At 37.9% G+C, this 25,517-nt stretch overlaps 1 protein-coding gene across 1 annotated transcript in view; it reads right to left on the reverse strand.

The window, feature by feature from the left end:
• Positions 1-8,375: 8,375 nt before the first annotated feature.
• The window catches only part of MRPL13 (mitochondrial ribosomal protein L13), a 48,679-nt gene continuing 31,537 nt past the window's right edge, over positions 8,376-25,517 (reverse strand). The window contains exon 7 of the mRNA XM_055287142.2: positions 8,376-8,654. Within this exon, the coding sequence (XP_055143117.1) occupies positions 8,633-8,654 (22 nt within the window). The 3' untranslated portion in view covers positions 8,376-8,632. The remainder of the gene's footprint in view (positions 8,655-25,517) is intronic.

A 25,517-nucleotide genomic window follows, 5' to 3' on the forward strand; every position in this document is an offset into this window, starting at 1 on the left:
CTCTCCAGGTTCATTTCTAATTGAGCTCATTGGAAACTTTTCTTTTCTTGGTTAATCTAGCTAATGGTCTATCAATTTTGTTTATTTTTTCAAAGGATCAAGTTTTTCTTTCATTAATCTTTTGCATTTTTTTGTTTCAGTTTCATTTAGTTCTGTTCTGATCTTCATTATTTCTTTTCTTCTGCTAGCTTTGGGTTTGGTTTGTTCTTGTTTCTCTAGTTACTTGAGGTGTGACATTGGGATGTCAGTTTGTGATTTTTCAGAAAAATTTGCTGTATGCATTTAGCAATATAGATTTTCCTCTTAGCACTGCTTTTGCTGTATCCCAGAGGTTTTGATAAGTTGTGTCACTACTATCATTTACTTCAAAGCATTTTTAAATTTCCATCTCAATTTTATTGTTAACCCAAAAATCATTCAGGAGCAGATTGTTTAAATTCCACGTATTTGTAGTTTTGGGGTTTTATTTTAAAGCTGATTTCTAGTTTTATTCCACTGTAATCTCAGAAGATACTTAATGTGATTCTGATTTTTAAAAATTTATCAAGACTTGTTTTGTGGCCTATCAAATGGTCTCTCTTGGAGAATGTTCCATGTGATGATGAGAAGAATGTATATTCTGCAGTTCTTGGGTAGAATGTTCTGTAATGTAGAATGTTTTGTAAATACATTAGGTCCCTTTGTTCTAGAGTGTAGTTAAGCCCCCCCCCCCCTTTTTTTTTTGAGATGGAGTTTCTCTCTTGTCGCCCAGGCTAGAGTGCAATCTTGGCTCACTGCAACTTCTGCCTCCTGGGTTCATGTGATTCTCCTGCCTCAGCCTCCCAAGTAGCTGGGATTACAGACATCTGCCACCTTGCCCAGCTCATTTTTGTATTTTTAGCAGAGACGGGGTTTCACCATGTTGGCCAGGCTGGTCTCGAACTCCTGACTTCATGTGATCTGCCCACCTCGGCCTCCCAAAATGCTAGGATTACAGGCATGAGCCACTGCGCATGGCCATTCATTTTTGCTTTGTTGACACTGTTTCTTGATCTGTCTAGTGCTGTCAGTGAGCATTGAAGTTTCCCACTATTATTGTGTTGCTGTCTGTCTTACTTCTCACATCTAGTACTAATTGTTTTGTGTATCTGGGAGCTCCAGTGTAAGGTGCATATAAATTTAGGATTATAGTATCTTCTTATTGGATTGATCCTTCTGTCACTGTAAAATGACCTTGTCTTTTTTTTTTTTTTTTACTGTTGTTGCTTTAAAGTCTGTTTTATCTGATGTAAGCATAGCTATTCCTGCTTGCTTTTTTTTTCTATTTGCATGGAATATCTTTTTCCACCCCTTTACCTTGAGTTTAGATGAATCCTTACATGTTAGGTGAGTCTCTTGAATACAGCAGATATTTGGTTTGTGATTTTGTATCTATTCTGCCAATTTGTATCTCTAAGTGGAGCAATTAGGCATTTACATTCAATGTTAATATGAGATATGAGGTACTGTTCCATTCATTTTATTCATTGTTACCTACTTTTTACATTGTTATTTGCTCTCAATTTTATTGTTTTATGCTCTGTGAGTGTTATGCTCTCAATTTTATTTTTATGCTTTCAATTTTATTGTTAACCCAAAAATCATTCAGGAGCAGATTGTTTAATTTCCATGTATTTGTAGTTTTGGGGTTTTCTTTTGAAGCTGATTTCTAGTTTTATTCCACTGTGGTCTCAGAAGATACTTAATGTGATTCTGATTTTTAAAAACTTATTGAGACTTGTTTTGTGGCCTGTGATATGGTCTCTCTTGGGGAATGCTCCATGTGATAATGAGAAGAATGTATATTCCGCAGTTCTTGGGTAGAATGTTCTGTAATGTAGAATGTAGAATATTCTGATGTTCTGTAAATACATGTTAGGTCCTTTTGTTCTAGAGTGTAGTTAAGTCCTTTTTTTTTTTGAGATGGGGTTTCTCTCGTCACCCAGGCTAGAGTGCAATGGTGCGACCTCGGCTCACTGCAACTTCTGCCTCCCTGGTTGAAATGCTCCACTGCATTTTATTATTTAATTCCCTAAGTGTGTCTTTCATTTCCAGAAATTGATTGGATTTTCTTTAGGATATCTATCTCTTTAGAAAATTTTTTGTTCACATCCTCAATTGTTTTGAAATTTTCTTTGTTGTTTTTCACCTTTCTCTTATATCTCCTTGAATAGCTTAATAACCAATTTCAATTCCTTATCTGGTATTTCAACAGTTTCATCTTTGTTTAGATTCATTCCTGGAGGGCTAGTGTGATATTTTGGGGGTGTTATAGAACCCTGTTTTGTCATATTACCAGAATTACTTGTCTCATTCTTCCTCATTTGGGTAGATGATTTCTTCTCATTACTCTTGATTTGACTGTGTTTTTTGTTAATTTCTTTTTTCCCCCTCAAAGATGTGACTTTAATGTTTGTAGTTTATTGCAGCCTAATTCAGTTCTTGTTCTTGGTGCTTTCACAGGTGAAGATTCTGTATAAGTCCCTCAGTTATAGAGTCTTTGTATGATGGCTTTCGCAGATGCTGGTTGCAGTAGCAATCTGCTTGCTGTGTCACCAAGTTCACTGTATCCTATAGGGTTGGAACGGCAGAGGTCTCCTGAAACTTGTCTCATTCCCTCATGGTGTGCACTATTTATTTATTGCCCAGTATTTTATTTACTGGGTTGAATAGTTCAATAGTTGAATAGGCTTCAGGCCAATAGGGGAGGTGTCCATGGGTAAAAACCGGCTTTGGCTATAGCAGGTGGGTAAATGTAATATCTAATGGTGTCCTAGCCTTGACAGAGGTGGCTAGGTGAACTCTCAGGAAGACACACTGAGGTCTTATCCGAGGGAAGGACAAGAGCCATCTCAGCGCCCCTGCCAGGCCAGCAGGAAAGCTATCCTCCTCTCAGACTAACTTCTGACTCATTGTTCTGGATATTCAGACCAGACAGGCACCTTTTGTCATCTGCAGGAATACTGATGTTCCAAGTAGAGAGAAATTGTGACTCTACCTCTCTTGCAAGCCTACACCTGGAAGGCGCTCCTCCTGTGGGATGCAGTCACCCAAAGTGTTCCTGTAAGGCTGTCTATAGGTGCATCCCTGCCAAGGTCCCATGGGAAAAGCCCCAGCTGTGTCAGCAGTGGTGGATGAGGGAGAAAATAAATCTCCAAGACCCTTCAAAAGCACCAGAGCTGCCTAATTGTTGGGGTAGAGCTACACACTTTCCCTGCTGAGCTCAGCACTGCAACTATGCCTCTGCTGAAAGAAACTTTCCACCAGTGGAAAGATCTGGGACTCAAGGCCTGCTGTCTGGGTTTTTTTGTCCCGCAGGGTTTTCCCTTGATGTGTTGTACTTCCTCTTCCTCTAGGAGTAAGAATACCTGAGAGCCAGAGACTAATGTGAATGCTATTGCTCCTCTGGGTCTTCCACACTCCAGGATGCTGCTGGGGAATGTTTGCAAGGGATCCAGAGATGTGATCTGTCCTCAAGTCTCCCAGCAGTGGGTACCACCACCAGTTCTGATGGGGGTGGCAGGGGAGTGATGCAGACTCTTAGATTCCTTGGTTACAGGTAGCCTCCATGTATTGGTCTTCTCAAATGCTGGTTGTAGCAGTAATGAACTGGTCACATGGACAGACTCAAGATCCCCTGGTTAGCCAGGGTGGTGCAGGCAATGGTGATAGCTGAGGTCACACACAAGTTTTCTCCTTTCTGGGTACTGTGTTGTTCCACCTGGAAATGCTGTAAAGAACTGTGTCAGTTGGCTTCCAGCCAGGAGGTGACACTTGCAAAAGAATACCAGCTGCAGTGGTAATGGTGGGATTTGTGCTTGCCTCATGTTACCCATGGAAGGTACTCTGGTTTCTCAGGTAATGGGCAAGGCCATTAAGCTTCCAAAAATTTCTGTCCTTTGTGTTAAGCTACCAGGGAGGGTGGAGGGACAAAGCCAGGTGGGGGCTGAGTTAGGGAGGTCTATGCTCTGACTCTGCATGACAGGCAAGCAGCAGCCCCTGTGGAAGTTGTGGGTTGGTTCTCTGGCCACTGGGGTAAGGTTTCAAAGAGGAGCATAGCTGCCTCTGTTGCACAGAAGTTTGTGCAGGGAGTAAGGAGCACCCAGCTTCCACGCACTTGGCAAGGCAGATCTCACACCTGCAGTTTTCTGCTAGCAGCAGTGAGCTAAGTTCCAGGCTGTCTACACTCAGAACTAAAAACTGCCCCAGGCCATAAGCCTTCACTGCAGAAATAGCAACCGTGGCTTTTAGGCAATACCCTTCCCAGTCCACCCACATAGCTCCTACATTTGTGGCTGCATCAAACTTCTCATTCGCTTCCCAGCCCCCCTCCCCCTGCCCCGACTGCTTCTGGCTAAGGGTCTTCCCCCTCACTAGAAGTTGTATCACAAAATTCATTTGCGAGCTTCTTTCAATCTGTGACCACTGCCTGAGTAGGCAGACCTCCATGAGGTCCCCGTGAGGCAGAATAAAGAATGGCGTCCCTTGGTTTGCAGTGGAGACTGGGAATGCATGCAAGGTTCGTCCTGCTGCTGTTCCTACTTTTATATTCCTCCCCACTCCCTAAATCAGTTCTAGCACGGTGTAGGGTTAAGGCCTTCCCCCGTGGCCTGGATTTCTAGATTTCCCGGTGGGGGTGTATATCCTGGAGGCAGCCTTTCTCCTTCTCACACTCTATGGACAAAGTTTTCATCTGGCTTATGGTGTAGGCTGCATCCTGCCACATCTTTAAAAGAAACTGTGGATTTCAGTTTTCCTATTAAGTTCCTGCATTGCTTTTTGAAAAAAAAAGTTCACAGTGTGAGTATCTACCCACTGTTTTGTCTTTCCAAGCAGGAGAGGCATGCTAATGATGCCTCCAATCTGCCATCTTGGAAAAAAAAAAAACCAGAATATCATTAAATATCCATACTACACAAAGTGATCTACAGATTCAATGCAATCCCTATCAAAATTCCAATGTCATTCTTCACAGAAACAGAAAACACAATCTTAAAATTTGAATAGGGCCACAAGATCCAAACAGCCAAGACAACATTGACCAAAAAGAACAAAGCTGGAGGCATCACACTGCTGGATTTAAAAATATGCTACAAAGCTATAGTAATCAAAACAGCATGACACTGGCATAAAAATAGACACATTGAGCAATGAATAGAATAGAGAGCTCATAAATAAACCCACACACCTATGGTCAATTAATTTTCAAAAAGGGTGTCAGGTACAGACAATGGGGAAAAGGGCAGTCTCTTCAATAAGCTGTGTTGGAAAAAATGCATACCTTCATGCAGGAAAATAAAAATAAACCCTTATCTTCACCCCTTATACAAGAATCAACTCAGAGTAAATATTTAAATGTTAAGACCTAAAACTATAAAACTAATAGGCGAAAACATAGGGAGAAACCTCCAGGACATTGGTCTGGGTAGTGATTTCTTGGATTGTTCCCCAAAGCACAGGCAATGAAAGCAAAAATGGACAAATGAGATTGCATTAAACTAAAAAGCTTATGCACAGCAAAGGAAATAGTTATCAGAGCAAAAAGGCAACCCACAGATTGGGAGAAAATATTTGTAAACCATACATTGTACAAGGGGATAAGATCCAAAATATATAAGCAACAAAGAAACAAGAAAACAAATAACTATTAAAAAATGGGCAAAAGACCTGAATAGTTGTTTCTCAAAAGAAGACATATAAATCATAGTTTTTTGAATGAAATGGGTTAAAGAAAGATGGCTGTGGCATATTATCTTGTTTTTCATGTCTTCTAACTGCCTTTAAGCAGAAATACCTTTTTTGTTTTGTTAATTATCCCCTCTTATACTGAAGTTGTGTGGCTCCAGATGAAATTGGATGACACAAAGTGTGCTCATGCTGCATCAGGTTTGTAAGTTATCTTCAACTCCCTGAAAGTGCTTGTCAGTTTTTAGTTCTCTGGAAAGCAGATGATTATTGGGATGTTAATATTAAGCCTTTGTTTGTCTTCAGTGTTATCTGCTATGTTCATCAGTGTGATTACTTTAGGCCCGGTGGCTGTTGCAGTATCACATTCTCTTATTGTAAAACTTTGCAATATGTAAGTCTTTTCCTTTCCTATCACTTACAATAGGACACTTACTCATGTTTTACTGAGAAAGTACATAAATACAGCAAGATATTTCCCATAGGGCAATGGACTTGAGTAAAATGGGGTAAGAGAGGTAAGGCATATTGTATATTCTTCCCAGGTCATTATACTCAGTTGAATGGTGTCTTTCACATTTACTGATATTATCCAATAGTGCAATGCATAGTCATCTGGTGAAGAATGGCTTATGAACAAATATGATTTTGGTTTTGGGGATTCCTTATTTATCTGCACTAATTTGCACATTGAGGATACATATGGTAACAGAAAACATGTTAGTGTTCTTGTTCTTTCCAATGTTTGGAATAATTTGAGTTTCCTTCTTTTTGTATAAGAATTTGTATTATTTTTAAAAAGTCCTCTTCTGTTTCTTCTATTCATTTTACTTTGATAGGAGCTGCTATTCTAGGGTCCAGCTTATCTTCCTCCCTTGGACTACTGAGTCCCATACAGTGAGTTGTGACTTTTATTTGGCTACTTGAGGTTGTATTCTCTCAGGGTATGTACAGTTCAGGCAGTTAAACTCTCAGACAATGGCAAATTGTTAGGCAGTGGGAGGTGTAATAGTTTCTGCTTCTAAACTGTTGCACTATCTTGGCTCAAAGCCTCTCTGAAAAAAAAATAAGTAAAAGTTTTAAAATAAACTTTTCTGCTTCAGTTTTCTCTGAATGCAAAATGGAGTTGTCCCCTAACAGCAAGCAGTAGGAGCAATTCAGTCCACCAATATAGCCTCTGTTTAGGTCTACATGCATCAGCAGAATCGGGCAACCCTTCCTCTCATGCACAGCAAGTAAGAGTGAGGTTTATGGTGATTATTCTCAATATTGTTATCGAATACTTCATATTATAATGATTTGGCTCAATATTCTTATAGACCATGTCTCTATGATCTTACTTGCTCAAACACTCAAGTTTTGTTAAAAATAAGGACCTTTCTTCAGTGGTCCTTCCGCCATCCAACAAACATGTGCCAGCACTGTTCTAGGTGTTTAGTACACACTGGGCAAAAATTCCTATTAAAGCTGATGTATCAGAAACTGGAGACTTATTTCATATTGGCTCACTCCCCTAAAATTACTCCATCAGAAGTAAGAAGGGGAGGTTCTTTCTGGTCCAACACCTTAAAATGTAACTGAGACTTCCTTCTGAATGGTAGTTAACCTGTGCTGGGTTATACGTGCTTTGTTAAAGAGTTTGTAATACAGAAACATACTCACCTTTTCTCATCTAGCAGTGGCTAAGTCCATGGGCTTTCAAGCCCAACTGCCTAGAAGCAAATCCTGATTTTACCTTGGCTAAATTACTTAATTTATTGCTGCTTCACTGTGTCCCCTTTAAATGGGGAGGATAACAGTACCTCCATTACAGTATGTATTAATTAAATAATTCATATAAAGTGGTTGTGCCTGGCACATAGTAGGTGCTTATGTCATATTTAATGCAGTTATTAAATAAACATGTTTACATCATAATTCACACAGTTGTATCAGCACGTTTGACAACCAGTTTTACTTGTTTACAGATCTATCTATACTTCCTTCCCATCCTACAATAGACTCTTTGATGGGGCACGGAAGTGTTGGGGGCAACTTGTATGATTTCTTTTTCCCAGGACCTAGCACTGTGCCTGGCATATAGCAGTACTCAATATATGTTTGCTGAATGAATGGGAAAGTTGGTCTGAAATTCATTCCTTGATTGGCTAGGGCAAGAGAAGAAAAAATACCACCATAAAAATGCTCAAATGCAGTGGCTCAGTATCTTAATTTCTAGACAGCATATTTTACAAGCAATAGTCATCCTAGCACCCCAATCTAAGTGCCAGTACAGAGATGAATGGAAGCCAATAGGACAGATATGGGAAAACAGTGTGGAGAGTCTACAAACAGAATCACTGGCAGGGAAGAGGGATTTCTAACGAGCAGACAGGCATTATGTATTTTTGTGTCATGTGGGGCCAAGAGGCTATATGGGACACAGAAAAAGATATCAGTTTATAAATATTTCAGGGCAAACTTTACCCTACTAAGCTGCAAATATGAATTTAGATGGATGACGGGTTAGATAAAAAAGCCACTGAAATGAAAAGTGAAGGTAGAGCTTGTTCTCAAGGGACAAGAACAGTGACCTGCAAACTTGAGAAAATCTGCATGGAGAGGCATTTTTGGAATGTGTAACTGCAATTCTATACACAGGGTCTGTTTTTTATCATTAAATGCAACACTAGTCAACCAAGTAAGTGATTTTATTATTATCAACTATAACATTCAAATCAGATTACATAAAAATGGTTCTATAAAATTATATTTTAATTACAATTTCCTATTGAAGGACTATACCTTCCTGACCTTTCCCCACAGGGATTCGGCACATAAAACAGGTACTGAACTGCTGCAGTTGTTTTACCCCATCCTGTAGGTTAGAGAAACTCATCAGAAGAAAGCTTCAATCACTTCACTGTTATTTTCTGCAATTCTTATTCTCTTATAGCCGATAATCTTCAGGTCTAAAAGAAAAAATCAACATATTTCTTCATGAATCATTATTTCGTTTTCTCCTGACTGATGAAGATTATTTTTCCAATTTAAAATAAAAATAACTGTTCACCAAGAAATAGCTACAAACACTACATCTAAATTTTTGGTGAAAAAAAAACATTAACATCAAATCTTTATAAAGTAGAACAGTTAAGTGACAACTCCAAAGTCTTTTTGAAAGTATAAATATAAGCCACCTTGTGCCTATATAAGAATGTATTTAGTAACTTAATAACTTGAATTCAATTTCTCTGTTCCATTTTTAAACACTTTTATAAAGTCCTTATTGAAAAGATTACTGTAATATTTAAGAGATTAAAAATCATACAAAGACATGGATTTATAGTACAAATGCAAATTTTGAGTAAGTGATTTTTCCTATTTATATTATCATATGCTAAATTTAATTTTCATTATGAGCCATATACAAAATAAGTGTATAAACACCAGTCCTTTAATATTTATTTACAACCATAACTGGTTTTTCTTATTTATGCAATTATAAGATTAACCACACCTGAGAGCTGCTTTCATTAGTAAATTAAAAAAAAATTTCAGAAGTATTAAATTATAACAATAGACAAAATTAAAAATAGGAAATTATAAAATGCAAACAATTCGTCCTGTTATCTTTTCAAAAGTGTATTTGTAGGTGTTGGGTTTCCATATGGAATTTTCTGAAGGAAGTTAGTAACAAACTAAACAGATATTTTGGCCAAGATGGCTGATTAGAAGCAGCTGTGGTCTGCAGCTCTCCCAGAGGAATGAAAATGGCAAGTGAATTCAGCACCTTCAACTGAAATATCGAGGTTCTTACATTGGGACTGACTAGGCGGACAACTCGACCCATGGAGAAAGAACTAAGGGAATCAGGATGGAGTGATCGCCCACCTAGGAGTGGCATGGAGCCAAAGAAACCCCCACTCCCAGCCATGGGAAGCAGTGAGTGATTGTATGACCCCACCTGGGAAACCACGTTTCTCTCACGGATCTTTGCAGCCTGTGGATCAGGAGATATCCTAGTGAGCCCACACCGCCAAGGCCTTGGGTCCAATACACAGAGCTGTGCAGAGTCTTGGCAGAGCAGTTGCTCAGGCTCACACAGAGAGCCAGGAGTTTAACGGACTCTAGCCCCAGGAATCCCAGTAAGGCAGGAGATCCATCCATAAATTCTCTGAGGAAGGGGGCTGAATCCAGGGAGCCAAGCGGTGTTGTTCTGCGGGCCCCACTTCCATGGCACCTCACAAGTTAAGCCTCACTGGATTGGAAATCCAGCCAACCAGTGCAAGAGGCTGGAGACTGCCTGAGATGGACAAGTTCCTGGGGGCACTTGTCCCTGGGGCAGCTGCCATTTCTGTGGTTAGGTCGACTCAGCCATTCTAGCCTGCCAGCTCCAAGGAGTCCACTGGACCAGGAGGAGTCGCCCACGATGCAACACAGCTGCTGTGCCAGATCACAGCCACACTGCTTCTTTAAGTGGGACCCTAATCCATCCCTCCTCACTGGGTGGGGCCTCCCTGCAGGAATTTCAACAACTCTAGCCAGGGTTATATGAACAGGACTCTGATCTCTCCCTGGGATGGAGCCCTGGGAAGAGACGGCCTCTGTTTCTGCAGTTCATTTGACACAGCCATTCCAGCCTGCCAGCTCCAGGGAGTCCAGGCAGTCCAGACAAGGAGGAGTCCACCATAATGCAGCATAGCTGCTGTGCCAGATTGTGGCCAGACTTTTTCTTTAAGTGGGATCCTGATCCATCCCTCCTCACCAGTTGGTGCCAGTGAGCACCAGCAACTCCAGGAATTTCAGCAACTCCAGCCAGGGTTATACAGACAGATCTCCGATCCCTCCCTGGGATGGAGCCCCTGGTGGGAGGGGTGGCCAACATCTAAGCAGTTCAGTGAACTCAGCCTTTCCAGCCTGTTGGCTCTGGACAGTTCAAGCAGTCCGGATGGGGATGGGCTCCCCACAATGCAGCACACCTACTCTACCAAAAAGCAGCCAGACTGCTTTAAGCAGGTCCCTGATCCTGTCTCTCCTGACTGGGTGAGACCTCCGAACAGGGGTCTCCAGACACCTCCTATAGGAGTGTCTGGGCCGGCAACAGGTCACTACTCCTCTAGGACAGAGCTCCCAAAGGAAGGAACAGGCTACCATCATTGCTGTTTTGTAGGCTTAACTGGGGATACCTCCAGGTAAGGTAAAAACTGAAACAACTAGGGTCTGGAGCAATCCCCCAGCAAACTGCAACAGTCCTATGGAAAAGTGGTCTGACTGCTAAAAGAAAAACAACAAACAAAGTAACAACAACAACATCAACAAAAAAGACCCCACAAAACCCCACTGAAAGGTAAGCCACCTCAAAAATCGAAGACAGATAAGCCCACAAAGACGAGAAAGAATCAATGCAAAAACCTGGAAAACTCTAAAAGCCAGAGTGCTTCTTTCTCCTCCAAATGACTGCAACACCTCTCCAGCAAGGGCACAGAACTGGGCTGAAGTTGAGATGGCTGAACTGACAGAAGTAGGCTTCAGAAGGTGAGCAGTAATGAACTTCACTGAGCTAAAGGAGTGTGCTGTAACCCAATGCAAATAAGTTAAGAATCATGATAAAACAATACAGGAGCCAACAGCCAGAATAGCCAGTTTAGAGAGGAGCATTACTGACCTGATGGAGCTGAAAAACACAACATGAGAAATACATAATGCAATCACAAGTATTAATAGCAGAATAGACCAAGTATCTTTCTGAAATAAGACAGGCAGACAATATATATATACACACATACACACACACACACACACACACACACACAGAATGAAAAGGAATGAACAAAACCTCCAAGAAATATGGGACTATGTAAAAACCTATGACTAATTGGGGTACCTGAAAAAGACAAGGAAAACAGAACCAAGTTGGGAAACATACTTCAAGATTATCATCCAGGAGAACTTCCCCAACCTAGGAAGACAGGCCAAAACTCAAATTCAGGAAATCCAGAGAACCCCAGTAAGGTACTCCATGAGAAGAGCAACTTCAAGGCACATAATCTTCAGATTCTCCAAGGTCAAAATAAAAGAAAAAATGTTAAGGACAGCCAGAGAGAAAGGCCAGGTCACCTACGAAGAGAAACCAGTCAGACTAACAGTGGACCTCTCAGTAGAAACCCTACCAGCCAGAAGAGATTGGGGGCCAATATTCAACATTCTTAAAGAAAAGAAATTCCAACCCAGAATTTCATGTCTGGCCAAACCAAGCTTCATAAGTGAAGAAGAAATAAGATCTTTTTCAGACAAACAAATACTGAGGGAATTCGTCACCACCAGGCCTGCCTTGAAAGAGCTCCTGAAGAAAGCATTAAATATGGAAAGGAACAACCATTACCAGCCACTACAAAAACACGCTAAAGTACACAGACCAGTGATGCTATGAAGCAACCACATAAACAAGTCTGCAAAATAACCAGCTAGCATCATGACATGATCAAATTCATACATAACAATATCAATCTTAAATGTAAATAGGCTAAATGCCCCAATTAAAAGACACAGAATGGCAAACCAGATAAAGAGTTGAGACCCATCGGTATGCCGTCTTCAAGAGACCCATCTCACGAACAAAGACACACACAGGCTCGAAATAAAGGGATGGAGGAAAATTTACCAAGCAAATGGAAAAGAGAAAAAAGCAGGGGTTATAATCCTAATTTCTTACAAAACAGACTTTAAACCAACCAAAATTAAAAAAGACAGAAGGGCATTACATAATGGTAAAGGGTTCAATTCAACAAGAGTTAACTATCCTAAATATACATGCACCTAATACAGGAGCACCCAGATTTATAAAGCAAGTTCTTAGAGACCTATAAAGAGACTTAGACTCCCACATGATACTTGTGGGAGACTTTAATGCCCCACTGACAATATTCAACAGATTATCGGGACAGAAAATTAACAAAGATATTCAGGACCTGAACTCAGCTCTGGATCAAACAGACCTGATAGATACCTACAGAACTCTGCACCCCAAAACAACAGAACATACATTCTTCTCGTTGCCACATGGCATTTACTCTAAAACTGATCACAGTAAGGTAAAACACTTCTCAGCAAATGCAAAGAACTGAAATCATAATAGTCTCTCAGATCACAGCTCAATCAAATTAGAATTCAAGGCTAAGAAATTCACTCAAAACCATACAACTACATGGAAACCAAACAATCTGCTCCTGAATGACTCCTGGGTCAATAATGAAATTAAGACAGAAATCAAGGAGTTCTTTGAAACTAATGAAAATGAAGAGACAACATATCAGAATCTCTGAGACACAGCTAAAGTAGTGTTAAGAGGGAAATTTGTAGCACTAAATGCCCACAACAAAAACCTACTTAGATCTCAAATTAACAACCTGATATCACAACAAAAAGAATGAGAGTACCCAGAGCAAACATAGCTAGCAGAAGACAAGAAATAACCAAGATCAGAGTAGAACTGAAGGAGACAGAGACAAGAAAAATCCTTCAAAAAAAATCAATGAATCCAGGAGCTGGATTTGTGAAGAAATAAATAAATAAATACATACATACATACATACATACATACATAAAATAGATAGACTGCTAGCTAGACTAATAAAGAAGAAGACAGAGGAGAATCAGACATAATCAGAAATGATAAGGGGGTATCACTACTGATCCTAAAGAAATACAAACCACCATGCAAGGATACTATAAACACCTCTATACACATAAAGTAGAAAATCTGGAAGAAATGGATAAATTCCTAGACACATAAACCCTCCAAAGACTGAACCAGGAAGAGATTAAATCCCTGAATAGACCCATAATTCTGAAATTGAATCAGTAATAAATAGTTCACCAACCAAAAAAAAAACCCACAACCAGACAGATTTAGAGCTGAATTTTACCAGAGGTATAAAGAAGAGCTGGTACCATGTCTACTGAAACTATTCTAAAAAATTCAAAAGAAAGGACTCCTCCCTAACTTATTTTATGAGGCCAGCATAATCCTAATACCAAAATCTAGCAAAGGTACAACAACATAAAGAAAACTTCAGGCCAATATGCCTGATGAACATCGATGCAAAAATCCTCAATAAAACACTGGCAAACTGAATCCAGCAGCACATCAAAAAGCTTATCCACCACAGTCAAGTCAGCTTCATCCCCAGGATGCAAGGTTGGTTCAACATATGCAGATCAATAAATGTAATTCAACAACATAAAAAGAACTAAAGACATAACCATATGATCAGCTCAATAGACACAGAAAAAGCCTTTGATAAAAATCAACATCCTTTCATGTTAAAAACTCTCAATAAACTAGGTATTGAAGGAACATGCCTCAAAATAATAAGGGCCATATGTGACAAACCTACAGCCAATATCATACTGAATGGCGAAAAGCTGGAAGCATTACCCTTGAAAACCAGCAAATGACAAGGATGCCCTTTTTCACCACCCCTGTTCAACACCGTACTGGAAGCTCTGGCCAGGGCAATCAGGCAAGAGAAAGAAATAAAAGGTATTCAAATAGGGAGAGAAGTCAAATTACCTTTGTTTGCAGATGACATGACCCTATATCTAGAAAATCCCATAGTTCCATCCCAAAAGCTTCTTAAGCTGATAAGCAACTTCCACAAAGTCTCAGGATACAAAATCAATGTGCAAAAATTGCTAGCATTCCTATACACCAACAACATGCAAGCAGAGAGCCAAATCATAAATCAACTCCCATTCACAATTGTTACAAAAGAATAAAATACCTAGGAATACAGCTAACAAGGGAAATGAAGGACCTCTTCAAGGAGAACTACAAACCACTGCTCAAGGAAATCAGAGAGGACACAAACAAATGGGAAAAACATTCCATGCTCATGGATAGGAAGAATCAGTATTGTGAAAATGTCCATACTGCCCAAAGTAATGTATAGATTCAATGCTATTCCCATTAAGCTACCATTGACATTCTTCACAGAATCAGAATAAACTATTTTAAAATTCATATGGAACCAATAAAGAGCCCAAATAGCCAAGACAATCCTAAGCAAAAAGAACAAAGCTGAAGGCACTTTGCTACCCAACTTCAAACTATACTACAAGGCTACAGTAACCAAAATTGCATGGTACTGGTACAAGAACAGACACATAGACCAATGGAACAGAATTGAGAACTCAGAAATAAGACCATATGCCTACAACTATCTGATTTTCGACAGACCTGACAAAAACAAGCAATGGGGAAAGGATTTTCTACTCAATAAATGGTGCTGAGAAAACTGGCTAGCCATATGTGGAAAACTGAAACTGGACCCCTTCCTTACACCTAATACAAAATTTAACTCAAGATGAATTAAAGACTTAAATGTAAAACCCAAAACTATAAAACCCTAGAAGAAAATCTGGGCAATACCATTCAGGACATAGGCATGGGCAGATTTCATGACAAAAATTTCAAAAGCAATTACAACAAAAGCATGAATTGACAAATGGGATCTAATTAAACTAAAGAGCTTCTGTATAGCAAAAGAAACTAGCATCAGAGTCAACAGGCAACTCAGAAAATGGGAGAAAATGTCTGTGATCTATTCATCTGACAAAGGTCTAATATCCAGCATCTACAATGAACTTAGGCAAATTTAGAAGAAAAAATAACCCCATTAAAAAGCAGGCAGGCAAAGGACATGAACATACAATTCTTAAAAGAAGACATTCATGCAGCCAACAAACATATGAAAAAAAGCTCAACATCACTGATCATTAGAGAAATGCAAATCAAAACCACAACTGAGATACCATCTCATGCCAGTCAGAATGGAAATTATTAAAAAGTCCAGAAACAACAGATGCTGGCAAAGTTGTGGAGAAAAAGAAACACTTTTACACTGTTGGTGGGAGGGTAAATTAGTTCAACCATTGTGGAAGACAGTGTGGCAATTCCTCAAAGATCTAGAGGCAGAAATACCATTTGACCTAGCAATTCCATTTCTGGGTATATACCCAAAGGAATATAAATCATTCTATTATAAAGACAAACGCACGTGTATGTTCATTGCAGCACTATTCACAATAGCGAAGACATGGAATCAACCCAAATTCCCAGACTGGATAAACAAAATGTGGTACATATATACCATGGAATACTATGCAGCCATAAAAAGAAATGAGATCATGTCCTTTGCAGGAACATGGATGGAGCTGGAAGCCATTATCCTCAGCAAACTAATGCAGGAACGGAAACCCAAACACCACATGTTCTCACGTATGGGAGCGGAAAGATGAGAATACATGGACACATGGGGTTGGGGGGAACAATGCACAATGGAGCCTGTTAGGAGGGGTTGGGGAAGAGAGAACATCAGGAAGAATAGCTAATGGATGCTGGAGATGGGTTGATCTGTGCAGCAAACTACCATGGCACATGTTTACCTGTGTAACAAACCTGTACAACCTGCATGTGTACCCCGGAACTTAAAATAAATGTTGAAGAAAATAAATAAATATTTTGAAAACAGCTGTAAAAATATGTAATAGTTTGAGTTCCTTTAAAAAGTAGATGACTTTGTTTGCCCAAAAACAACTTAATCTACTAGTCCCTTTCTATATTTATAAATTTATAAATGTTTTCTGAAACTGAATACTCACAGGATACCACATAGCCTACCTAAGAAGATTGACAGTCTACTAGCTGAGTAAAAGAACGCTACTAGAATTTTAAATTGTTTATTATTAAACTCTGTGCAACAAAGGCACTGATCTGGGAAACTAGCCACGCATGCTTTGCCATATCAGCCATCTATAACAATAAGAAGATAAACTGCAGAATTTTGTCACTTCGTTTGTGAAATCTATATCCAAACGTAAAAACCGCATCCAAAGTCTGGGAAATAACAATCTGATGACAGCTACACGCGGCTCCAGAATATACCCTTTTCTCCTTTGGTATGTGACTCAATATACTCAAAGCAGTTCTTAGTAAAGAGACACCAGTACATTTTAAGAAACAATTTATTATCCTATCCAGCTGGTTCATATAATTACAAAGGAGGTGGTGGTAATGCAATTGGAAAGAAATCTAAGTTAATGTCCCACAAGAAGTCTGCAACTCCACTCAATAGAATTAAATGTGTTTAGTCACAGTCACCAGCTGTTTCCACACAAAAGGTTAATTTATTTAATTGAAATGAAACGACAATACCACCTTTCAGTGGAATTTAGAAGTAAAATTGGAATGGTATAATCCACCACATAAAGGAATGTGGACATTGACCTCAAGGCAAATTTCCTCTTTCTCTTTTCTCTGCCTGGCAACCATGACTAATCTTTCAAAATCCACCTCAAATGTTACATTTTCTGTCAAGCTCTTCAGAACAATTCCTTTCTAACACAGACTGGGCTCCTTTCTCTAGGATTGCCAGAAAGCTTAATGCATACTTCTACTACAATGTTTCTCTAATCATACTGGCTCTTCCTTGTAAACAACACATGCTGAGTGCTCATTAGGTGCCACAAAGTATAATAAAGACTTCACATGAATTATTTTATCCTCACAAGTACTTTGTAAGAAAGACACTTAATTTCATTCTACAGTGACAAAACTTAGGCTCAGAGTAGCTCAGTAACTTGGCTAAGGTTACACAGCTAGGAGGCAGATGGCAGGGATCTGAGTATAAACAATTTGACCCCAGTGCTTGCAAGCACCATTTTATTCTATATGATGCCTCTTAGGCTGCCAGTCCTTTGAAGGCAGGGCCCTGATATGATTATCTTATACTCCCAGCAGCTAGGGCAATGCCTGATACACCATGGATGCCTAGTATATCTGAGCACACACAGTACAGACTACAGTGACCCCCTTGAAAATGCCACTTCATGTGCAAATTCATATTTAAATAATCGGGATATGTTGCAGATGGTTAATTTGCTTTCAAGGGGGGAAAAGCAGTATCATGGCCAAAGACTAGATAGTTAAGATACTGGCACAGCTGGAAACATCAACTCATATTGGAGGCAATTAATGATACACATTTTTCAGGAGGTTCCCTGTGGGGAAAAGAGAGGTTTTTACACTAAATATGGTTTTACTTCTCTCTGTCTCAAACAGAAATGAAAACAAGCATACACACAACTTTTCTGTATTGCTTATTCCTTTCCACTAAAACAAAGAAATTCAAGGTAATATAAGAAAGGGGAGGAGAGGGCTATTTATGTCTGTGTTTCTCAAACTTCAGCAGGCATACAAATTGCTTGGATTCTTATGAGAATGCAGCTTCTGATTTCACTTATTCTGTGGAGGGGCTCACAATCTGGCAATACTAACAAGCTCCCACTTGATGCATTGCTGGTTTACGGACCACATTCTACTTAGCATGGGTTCCCCTTAGACCAAAGACAGAGCTATTTATAAGACAGAGGAGCACCTTCAGTAAGAAATTACTAATACTATCTAACAGAAGGTAACACACATACTTCTTCCTAAACTAGAGATGACTCCATTTGATACACAGTATCTTTCCTGGTTCTTTTCTCCCAAATTGTAGTTCAAGCAGCTTTAGTACTCAGCAAATGTATTCAGGTTCTTTAAAAGTTGGTAACCCATATATGGTAACATTATGCAAACTAGAATTGAATTCTCAGATTATGTTGCTTACATACCCTATTTTGTGCTGAGATGACCTAATCTCTTCACTAGATTAAATAATTTTTAAAAACAAGAAGGGTGGCATCTAGCACATGACTTTTCATACTATGAATGCTTAAATATTTGAAACTTAAATGAAATGGCTTAATCTTTTAAAAAAGGGATGATAAGTGAATGTATATTATACATTAGCCCTATTTCTTTGTCAGTTTCATTGGAAATAACAAATTAGGTAGTTTTAAAATGTGCGTTAATGTTACATAAGGTTAATATATTTGTAAATAATAACAGTATTCTAAAATAATCACACGAAATCTTTAGAGAGATATTTCAAATGCCATTTCTGAAAGCTAACACCTGTCAATTTTTTCATATAAATTATATAAATTTACTCCTTGACAGAAATATAAGTTGTATTTTAATGAAATTACCATGATTGTTCTTTAGACATGTAATACAAATTATCCAAAACTGTATATATTAGAGTTGCATTAAAGCAAGGCCTGTTAAGAAAAATGTCTATTTTAGCTATAGGTAAACAAGATTTAAGTAAGCAGCAAAACCCAAAACATGAATTTATCACACTTCATGAACTGAACATCAATTTCCCTTTCAGGGAGGATACGATTCCATTCATGCATTCATTTATTCAACAAATTGACTGGTCAGGTCCTGCTGTGGGCACTGGGAATAAAGTAGTGAGGAGGACCAAGTCCTCATCTTTATAAAGCAGTTTCTAACAGTGGATTATATATGTGTGCATGTGTGTGCGTGTGTGTGTGTATGTGTGATATAATTGTTATCTAATACAGCTATGATACATATTTTATATACAATTTATATATAGTATACTTATATATAAAATATATATGAAACATATAATACATATAAAATATACATATAAACTATACATATTTATATATCATATACTTATATATAAATATATATGAAATATATATACACAAGCTTTGATCTTTGAAGTGAAAGCCGAAAGTTTTAAACTTTCATTTATGTGCTTAAAATATACTTGGGAGATTAATGAATCATCTAAGAAATAGCTAACATAAAACTTTCTTTAATTTATTCTCTAAATTGTGCTAAACTTTCCATAGCTATCAAATGTTCTGTAACAACTATCTATTTTGCAGATACTTGTCACTAGCAAAAACTGCCTTTATACAAAGCAACTTTTGAAAATAGTATTACATTTTGAGTGAGAAAACAGAACTTTAAAAAGGCTCATCTGAGTTGTAGAAAATATTCTATGGTGCTTGTGACTGCTCAAAAACAGTTAAAATCACACCACATGCCACATCATTCTGTTTCCTATAGCAAATTCTTTACCATACACATCCCTATGCAAAACACTGCCTGCTACTCATTAGATGAAACAAGCAAAATACTGCTACTCATTAGGATGAAATAAGCACATATCAAAAAAACAGATTCAAATTCAGAATTCAGAAATGACAGAGGTCAAAACATTTATATTATCTTGAAAATGGAGTAATTTCTTACCTCTTAACATTAGGAAAAAACTTTTTGGAGATTTTAGTTTGTATTATAAAATGGTAGGAAAAATTTACTTGGTTGTGAATGAAACAAAACATCAAGTTATGAAGCACATGGTTTATGCTACAGTAAGATTAGTGACACTTAACATTATTGGTCCTACTTCCCAGCACTTTGGGAGGCCAAGGTGGGCGGATCATGAGGTCAAGAAGATCGAGACCATCCTGGCCAACATGGTGAAACCCAGTCTCTACAAAAAATACAAAAAATTAGCCAGGCATGGTGGCGGGCTCCTGTAATCCCAGCTACTTGGGAGGATGAGGCAGGAGAATTGCTTGAACCCGGGAGGCGGAAGTTGCAGTGAGCCGAGATTGCGCCATTACACCACCCCAGCCTGGGCAGAAAGAGCAAAACTCTGTCTCAAAAAAACAAAACAAAACAAAACAAAAAATACTTTATTGGTCCTACTAAGAATAATTTATTTTTCAAGTAAAAAAATTCCCTATTTCAGCTGTAAGTCCAGGAAATTGAGTGTAGCTTAAGTGTAATAAATCTTAAAAATATTTTTTCTTCATTAAGTTTTACGTCTTTTCACTCTTAAATAATATTTCTTAGTATAATGCTTATTCTGTGAAACATTTAAAAGACTAAAATAATATTTAGATGGTGAACTAATCTTAAAAGCAATAAAAGGTCAGTTTGAGTTTTAAGTCACTTCCATTGTATGAATGAAATTATTTAGAATAAACCATTTCAGGAAATCTGGTGACATCACATATTCTTTAAAGATGTTAGCTATACTGAGAGGTAAAGTAATGGTGCCTTAATACTAATTTTCCTAGGCACTGTAGCACCATCCTGATCAGAAAAAGCTCAACATACATTTAAAAAAAAAAAAAAAGTTTTTTTAAATCCTTTCTTGATTATTCGTTTTTATTTCTTTCCTTTCAGATCCAGACCTACAGATCAACATACTTTTAAATAAACTAAACCTGTAAGATTGTTGAAAATTTTTGCCAAATGATTTTTTTCAATTAAAATGAACAGAAATTGCTATTACATTCAACTACACTTTTTTAGTCAAAATCTGTATCAGCTAGGACTTATAAATGATTTTGTTTTTGTTGTTTAAATAGAGACTACTTTTTTATTTTAATAGCCAGTCCTGATCTGTTCATATCCAAAAGAACAGTACAGCTTAGAATGCCTAATTTGAGCAAAACTCAGGACTGGAAAGACTGAAGTCTATCATTGAAGTCAATGCTGAGCTGTTGAAATAGGTAGGAAAGTTGGAAAGTAACCTTAGTCTGCAAGTCCAGCTAGTAACTTCTGACTGTGAAGGGCAGCAAATTAAGTTAAATTGTGTGGAGAAAATGCCACATGACTAGACTAGAATAAAATTATGGAAAATCTTAAAGCTGTCCAGATCCCAGCAACTTCTGGGATTAGAAAAGTAAAAATCCTTCTACACTGTCTTTAAGTCTCTGATCTGAAGCATATTTTATAAAGGCATAAGTAAAAATAATCTTTTTCTGAGTATTAAGTAAATCTGAAAATGGGTAGTTTTTAGGATTAACAGCTTTCATATCAGAGAATATGCACTAAGCTTAAATCCGTGCTCTCTTCTAGAGCTATAGACTGAACAGGATGCTCAGCAATGCAGTGCTAATGTTCCCAGCATCTGGAATCCAGCTTTTCTTTTACAGAGCTGAATGGATTACATATTGAACTCCCTAATCCTCATCCTACTTTCGAAGAGACAGTTCTGCATCGTAATGGTTGTCCTCATACTTCCTTGTCTTCATCCTTACCATCCATCTCTCCTTTGCAGGCACATTTCTAACAGCACACTCTAGAGTATTGAAACACCAGGAACACAGGTTGCTGTTATAAAAACCTGTTTTCAAGCATGTATTGATGCTGAAGCTTTCCATGGTTAGCTTCTCTACAAAGGTGAGAGTTTTGCTTAAAATAAGCATTTCTTACTGAATTAACATGTAAGGAAAAATAATGCAAAGCAATTCAAGTTGGATTTTTTCACATACCTAGTTTTCCCTAGGAAAAGCCCTCCTACATCATTTTGCAAAAATTGAAAATAAAGTTTAAAATGATCCAAGTTTTATTTGTAGACTACATTTTGAAACATTTCCATTACAATGAGCATGATTAATTTTCATGATTATTGTTGTGAAATGTGTTGGCAAAACTGCAATAATCATGTAACAATTGATAGTATTAAAATAAATTGACCATTTTGAAGCTACAATCTTAAGCAACAGAATTGTGAAGAAAAGATAGTGCTATTTTTTTCCTTTAAAGAAAAAAGAAAAAGAAATCTAAGTATAAACCCCACAGTCACCATTTGCACATTGCAAATACTTATCTGCTTTGTACAGTCAAGAAATATAAAATAAACTTCATAACAGATTTTCACAAAATGTATCCATGATTTATGCAAAATATACTAATACACCAAGAATATCCACTAACTTAAGAAGTGAGATGAATGGGCAATAGTACCTATAGTATATATAAAATGGCTTTTAGTTTTAAAAAAGTATAATTTTGTCATAAATATCAATTTCATTCCTTATCTCCTACCATAGCTTAAAAATGACAATAACTAATGATGGAACAACTAACAATTAGCAAAAGAAAACCTAATGTATGCTGAAACTAGGCCTGAAAGAATACAATCTTTGAAGATGATAAGGCCGGGCGTGGTGGCTCACGCCTGTAATCCCAGCACTTCAGGAGGCCGAGGCGGGCGGATCACGAGGTCAGGAGATCGAGACCATCCTGGCTGACACAGTGAAACCCCGTCTCTACTAAAAATACAAAAAAAAATTAGCCGGGCGAGGTGGCGGGCGCCTATAGTCCCAGCTACGCGGGAGGCTGAGGCAGGAGAATGGCGTGAACCCTGGGGGGCGGAGCTTGCAGTGAGCCGAGATCGCGCCACTGCACTCCAGCCTGGGCGACAGCGAGACTCCATTTCAAAAAAAAAAAAAAAAGAAAGATTAACTTTAAAAAAAAAAAAAAAAAAAGAAGATGATTTAAAATAATTTAAATAAAATCCCAACAATGCTAGCTTTTAATTAAGGTTAAAGCAATTTTGTTAATCACCTACTGGGTTCAAAGCTCTTTGATAATTGTTTCTGCTGCTCAGAAGCTTTTAGTCTCTAATAGAAAAGTTAATAAACTTATATTTAACCAAATATTAATAACAGTTCAAATTAGAAGATGTACATTTTAATATTATAAACATATTTTAAGTTTTATTACTAGGGCAGCAAACACCAAAGCAAGCTATTTTTGTGGCTATCTACTTGTGGCGCAATGCAGGTACATTTGTTTCAGTCAAGTCTCTGCAGATTCACCATCAGATTTATCTTAAACAAATTCCAGTTACTACATTCCAAAGGAAGATTATATTCCTGGCTTAGCTATGTTGGGTAGAACAAAAGCATATCTTAAGCAAGGTCCTCCTCCAAAAGGCGAAAAAAATCTTTTTCTAATAAAGGCAATCCTTTAATAATAAAGGCAATCCTTTAATAATAAAGGCAATCCTTTAATAATAAAAACCTCATGTTCCATGAATTGAACTGCATGGCATATCAAATATTTTAATTCTAATTCTAAAGTATATAATATGTAATAGAACTTTATAAAATGGCATAGTCCAATAACTAAAATAGCATAGTCCAATAATGTAGACACTAGCCATATGAAGGTAGTGTAATTTTATTTACTAAAATTACATCAAATAAAAAATTCAGTTCCTTAGTCACATTAGCCACAGTGCAAGGGCTCAAGAGCCACACGTCAACAGTAGCTAATGTATTTGAAGCTCAAATAGAGTTACCTCCCTTCCTCCATCCCTCCCTCCTTGCTTCCTTTCTCTCTTTTTTTTTTTTTTTGAGATGGAGTTTTGCTCGTCGGGTAGGCTGGAGTGCAATGGCGCGATCTCGGCAATCTATGCCTCCCGGGTTCAAGCAATTCTCCTGCCTCAACCTCCAGAGTAGGTGGGATTACAGGTGCCCACCACCATATCCGGCTAGTTTTTTTTGTATTTTTATTAGAGATGGGGTTTCACCATGTTGGCCAGCCTGGTCTCAAACTACCGACCTTAGGTGATCCACCGCGCCAGGCTTCCCTCTCCCTCTCCTCCCTCTCCCACTCCCTCTCCCTCCCCTTCTCTCAACAAGTCTTGCTCTGTTGTTCAGGCTGGAGTGCAGTGGCATGATCATGGCTCACTGCAGCTGCAACCTCCTGGGCTCAAGAGATCCTCCTGCCTCAGACTCCCAAGTAGCTGGGACTACAGGTGTGTGCCAACACACCTGGCTAATTTTTTTGTTTTTTTGTTTTTGTAGAGACAGGGTCTTGCCATCTTGCCCAGGCCAGTCTTGGGGAACTCCTGGACTCAAGAGGTCCTCCTGTCTTGGCCTCCCAAAGTGCTAGGATTATAGGCATGAGCCACCATTCCTGGTTGAGAGTTGTTTTCATCATTGTAGAAAGTTCTACTCAAGAGCCTTCAAGTAAATGATCATCTATTTCTTAGGCAAGCTTTTGGTTAATCCAAAAATGACTATTTTTTTCCTGGTCACACACTTTTCACGTAATAAAGACTAACTGGACTTGATGTCAGCTCAAATGTGCAGGGAGAAAGAAATATAGAATGATTTATATTAAATGACTAGTACACCTATACTATCCGTACATTTCAGTAAATGTATACCTATTTTACTATTTTGAAAATACAAGTTAACATATGCGTGTGACTATTTATGAGGAAAAATCACCACCTTAATAAAGCATAAAGGAAAACCTAGTGTCTAATGCATATTCCTGCCTCAGGGAAATCTGGAATGAAGAGAGAGGGCAGGAAAATCCATTCCCAGAGTAGTAACTAAAAAATGCATCAAGTGGCTCTAAGTTTCTCTAAATGTCTCCTTAAAAATAGCTATAGAAAAGCCCTTTCTAACTCTATTAATAAAATGAAGGCACTCAGGCACTTTCTAATTTGTTTCAAAAGAAAGCAGAAATCACTCGGCAGAATGAGAATTTTGGTCAGTACTCTGACTATAATAACACTAAATATAATCTGTGAATTATTATATTAGTGTGGTGCCAGTTTAACTGATTTAGAATACACTTCAGAATATTCATGAAATATGACTTCAAGTGTATAATATGTATTTGCACATACATGATTTAACAGCACCTTTGTTATTTCTAATTAAAAAAAGTACCATTTTATTTTATTTATTATTATTATTATTATACTTTAAGTTTTAGGGTACAATGAATAAAAGTTGGTCTTAAAATTAAAAAAAAAAAAGAGTACCACACCCCTCTTGGTCAGGAATATAAATTCATTTATGATGGTGTTTCTGTAAGAAAATCAGATACATATTTACAGAACTGTTATAGGAAGGTAACCTGTCAAAACTTCAAGGACAACTTAAAATGTTTTTAGTATATAACTTATCAAAGCTGAATATTTTCAAACTACATCAACTTAAGTACATTTACAATAAAACTCTACACTAGCAAGCATGTTAAGATGGTACAGAATTTGCAATAGCAAAAAAATTCTCCAATTAAAAACTTAGTCAACACTTCAAGTGTGCTAAGTTGCTCACTTATTCCTTCCAGCAATTCT

The sequence above is a fragment of the Symphalangus syndactylus genome, chromosome 7 (genome assembly GCF_028878055.3).
Source record: "Symphalangus syndactylus isolate Jambi chromosome 7, NHGRI_mSymSyn1-v2.1_pri, whole genome shotgun sequence".
Taxonomy (NCBI): Eukaryota; Metazoa; Chordata; class Mammalia; order Primates; family Hylobatidae; genus Symphalangus; species Symphalangus syndactylus.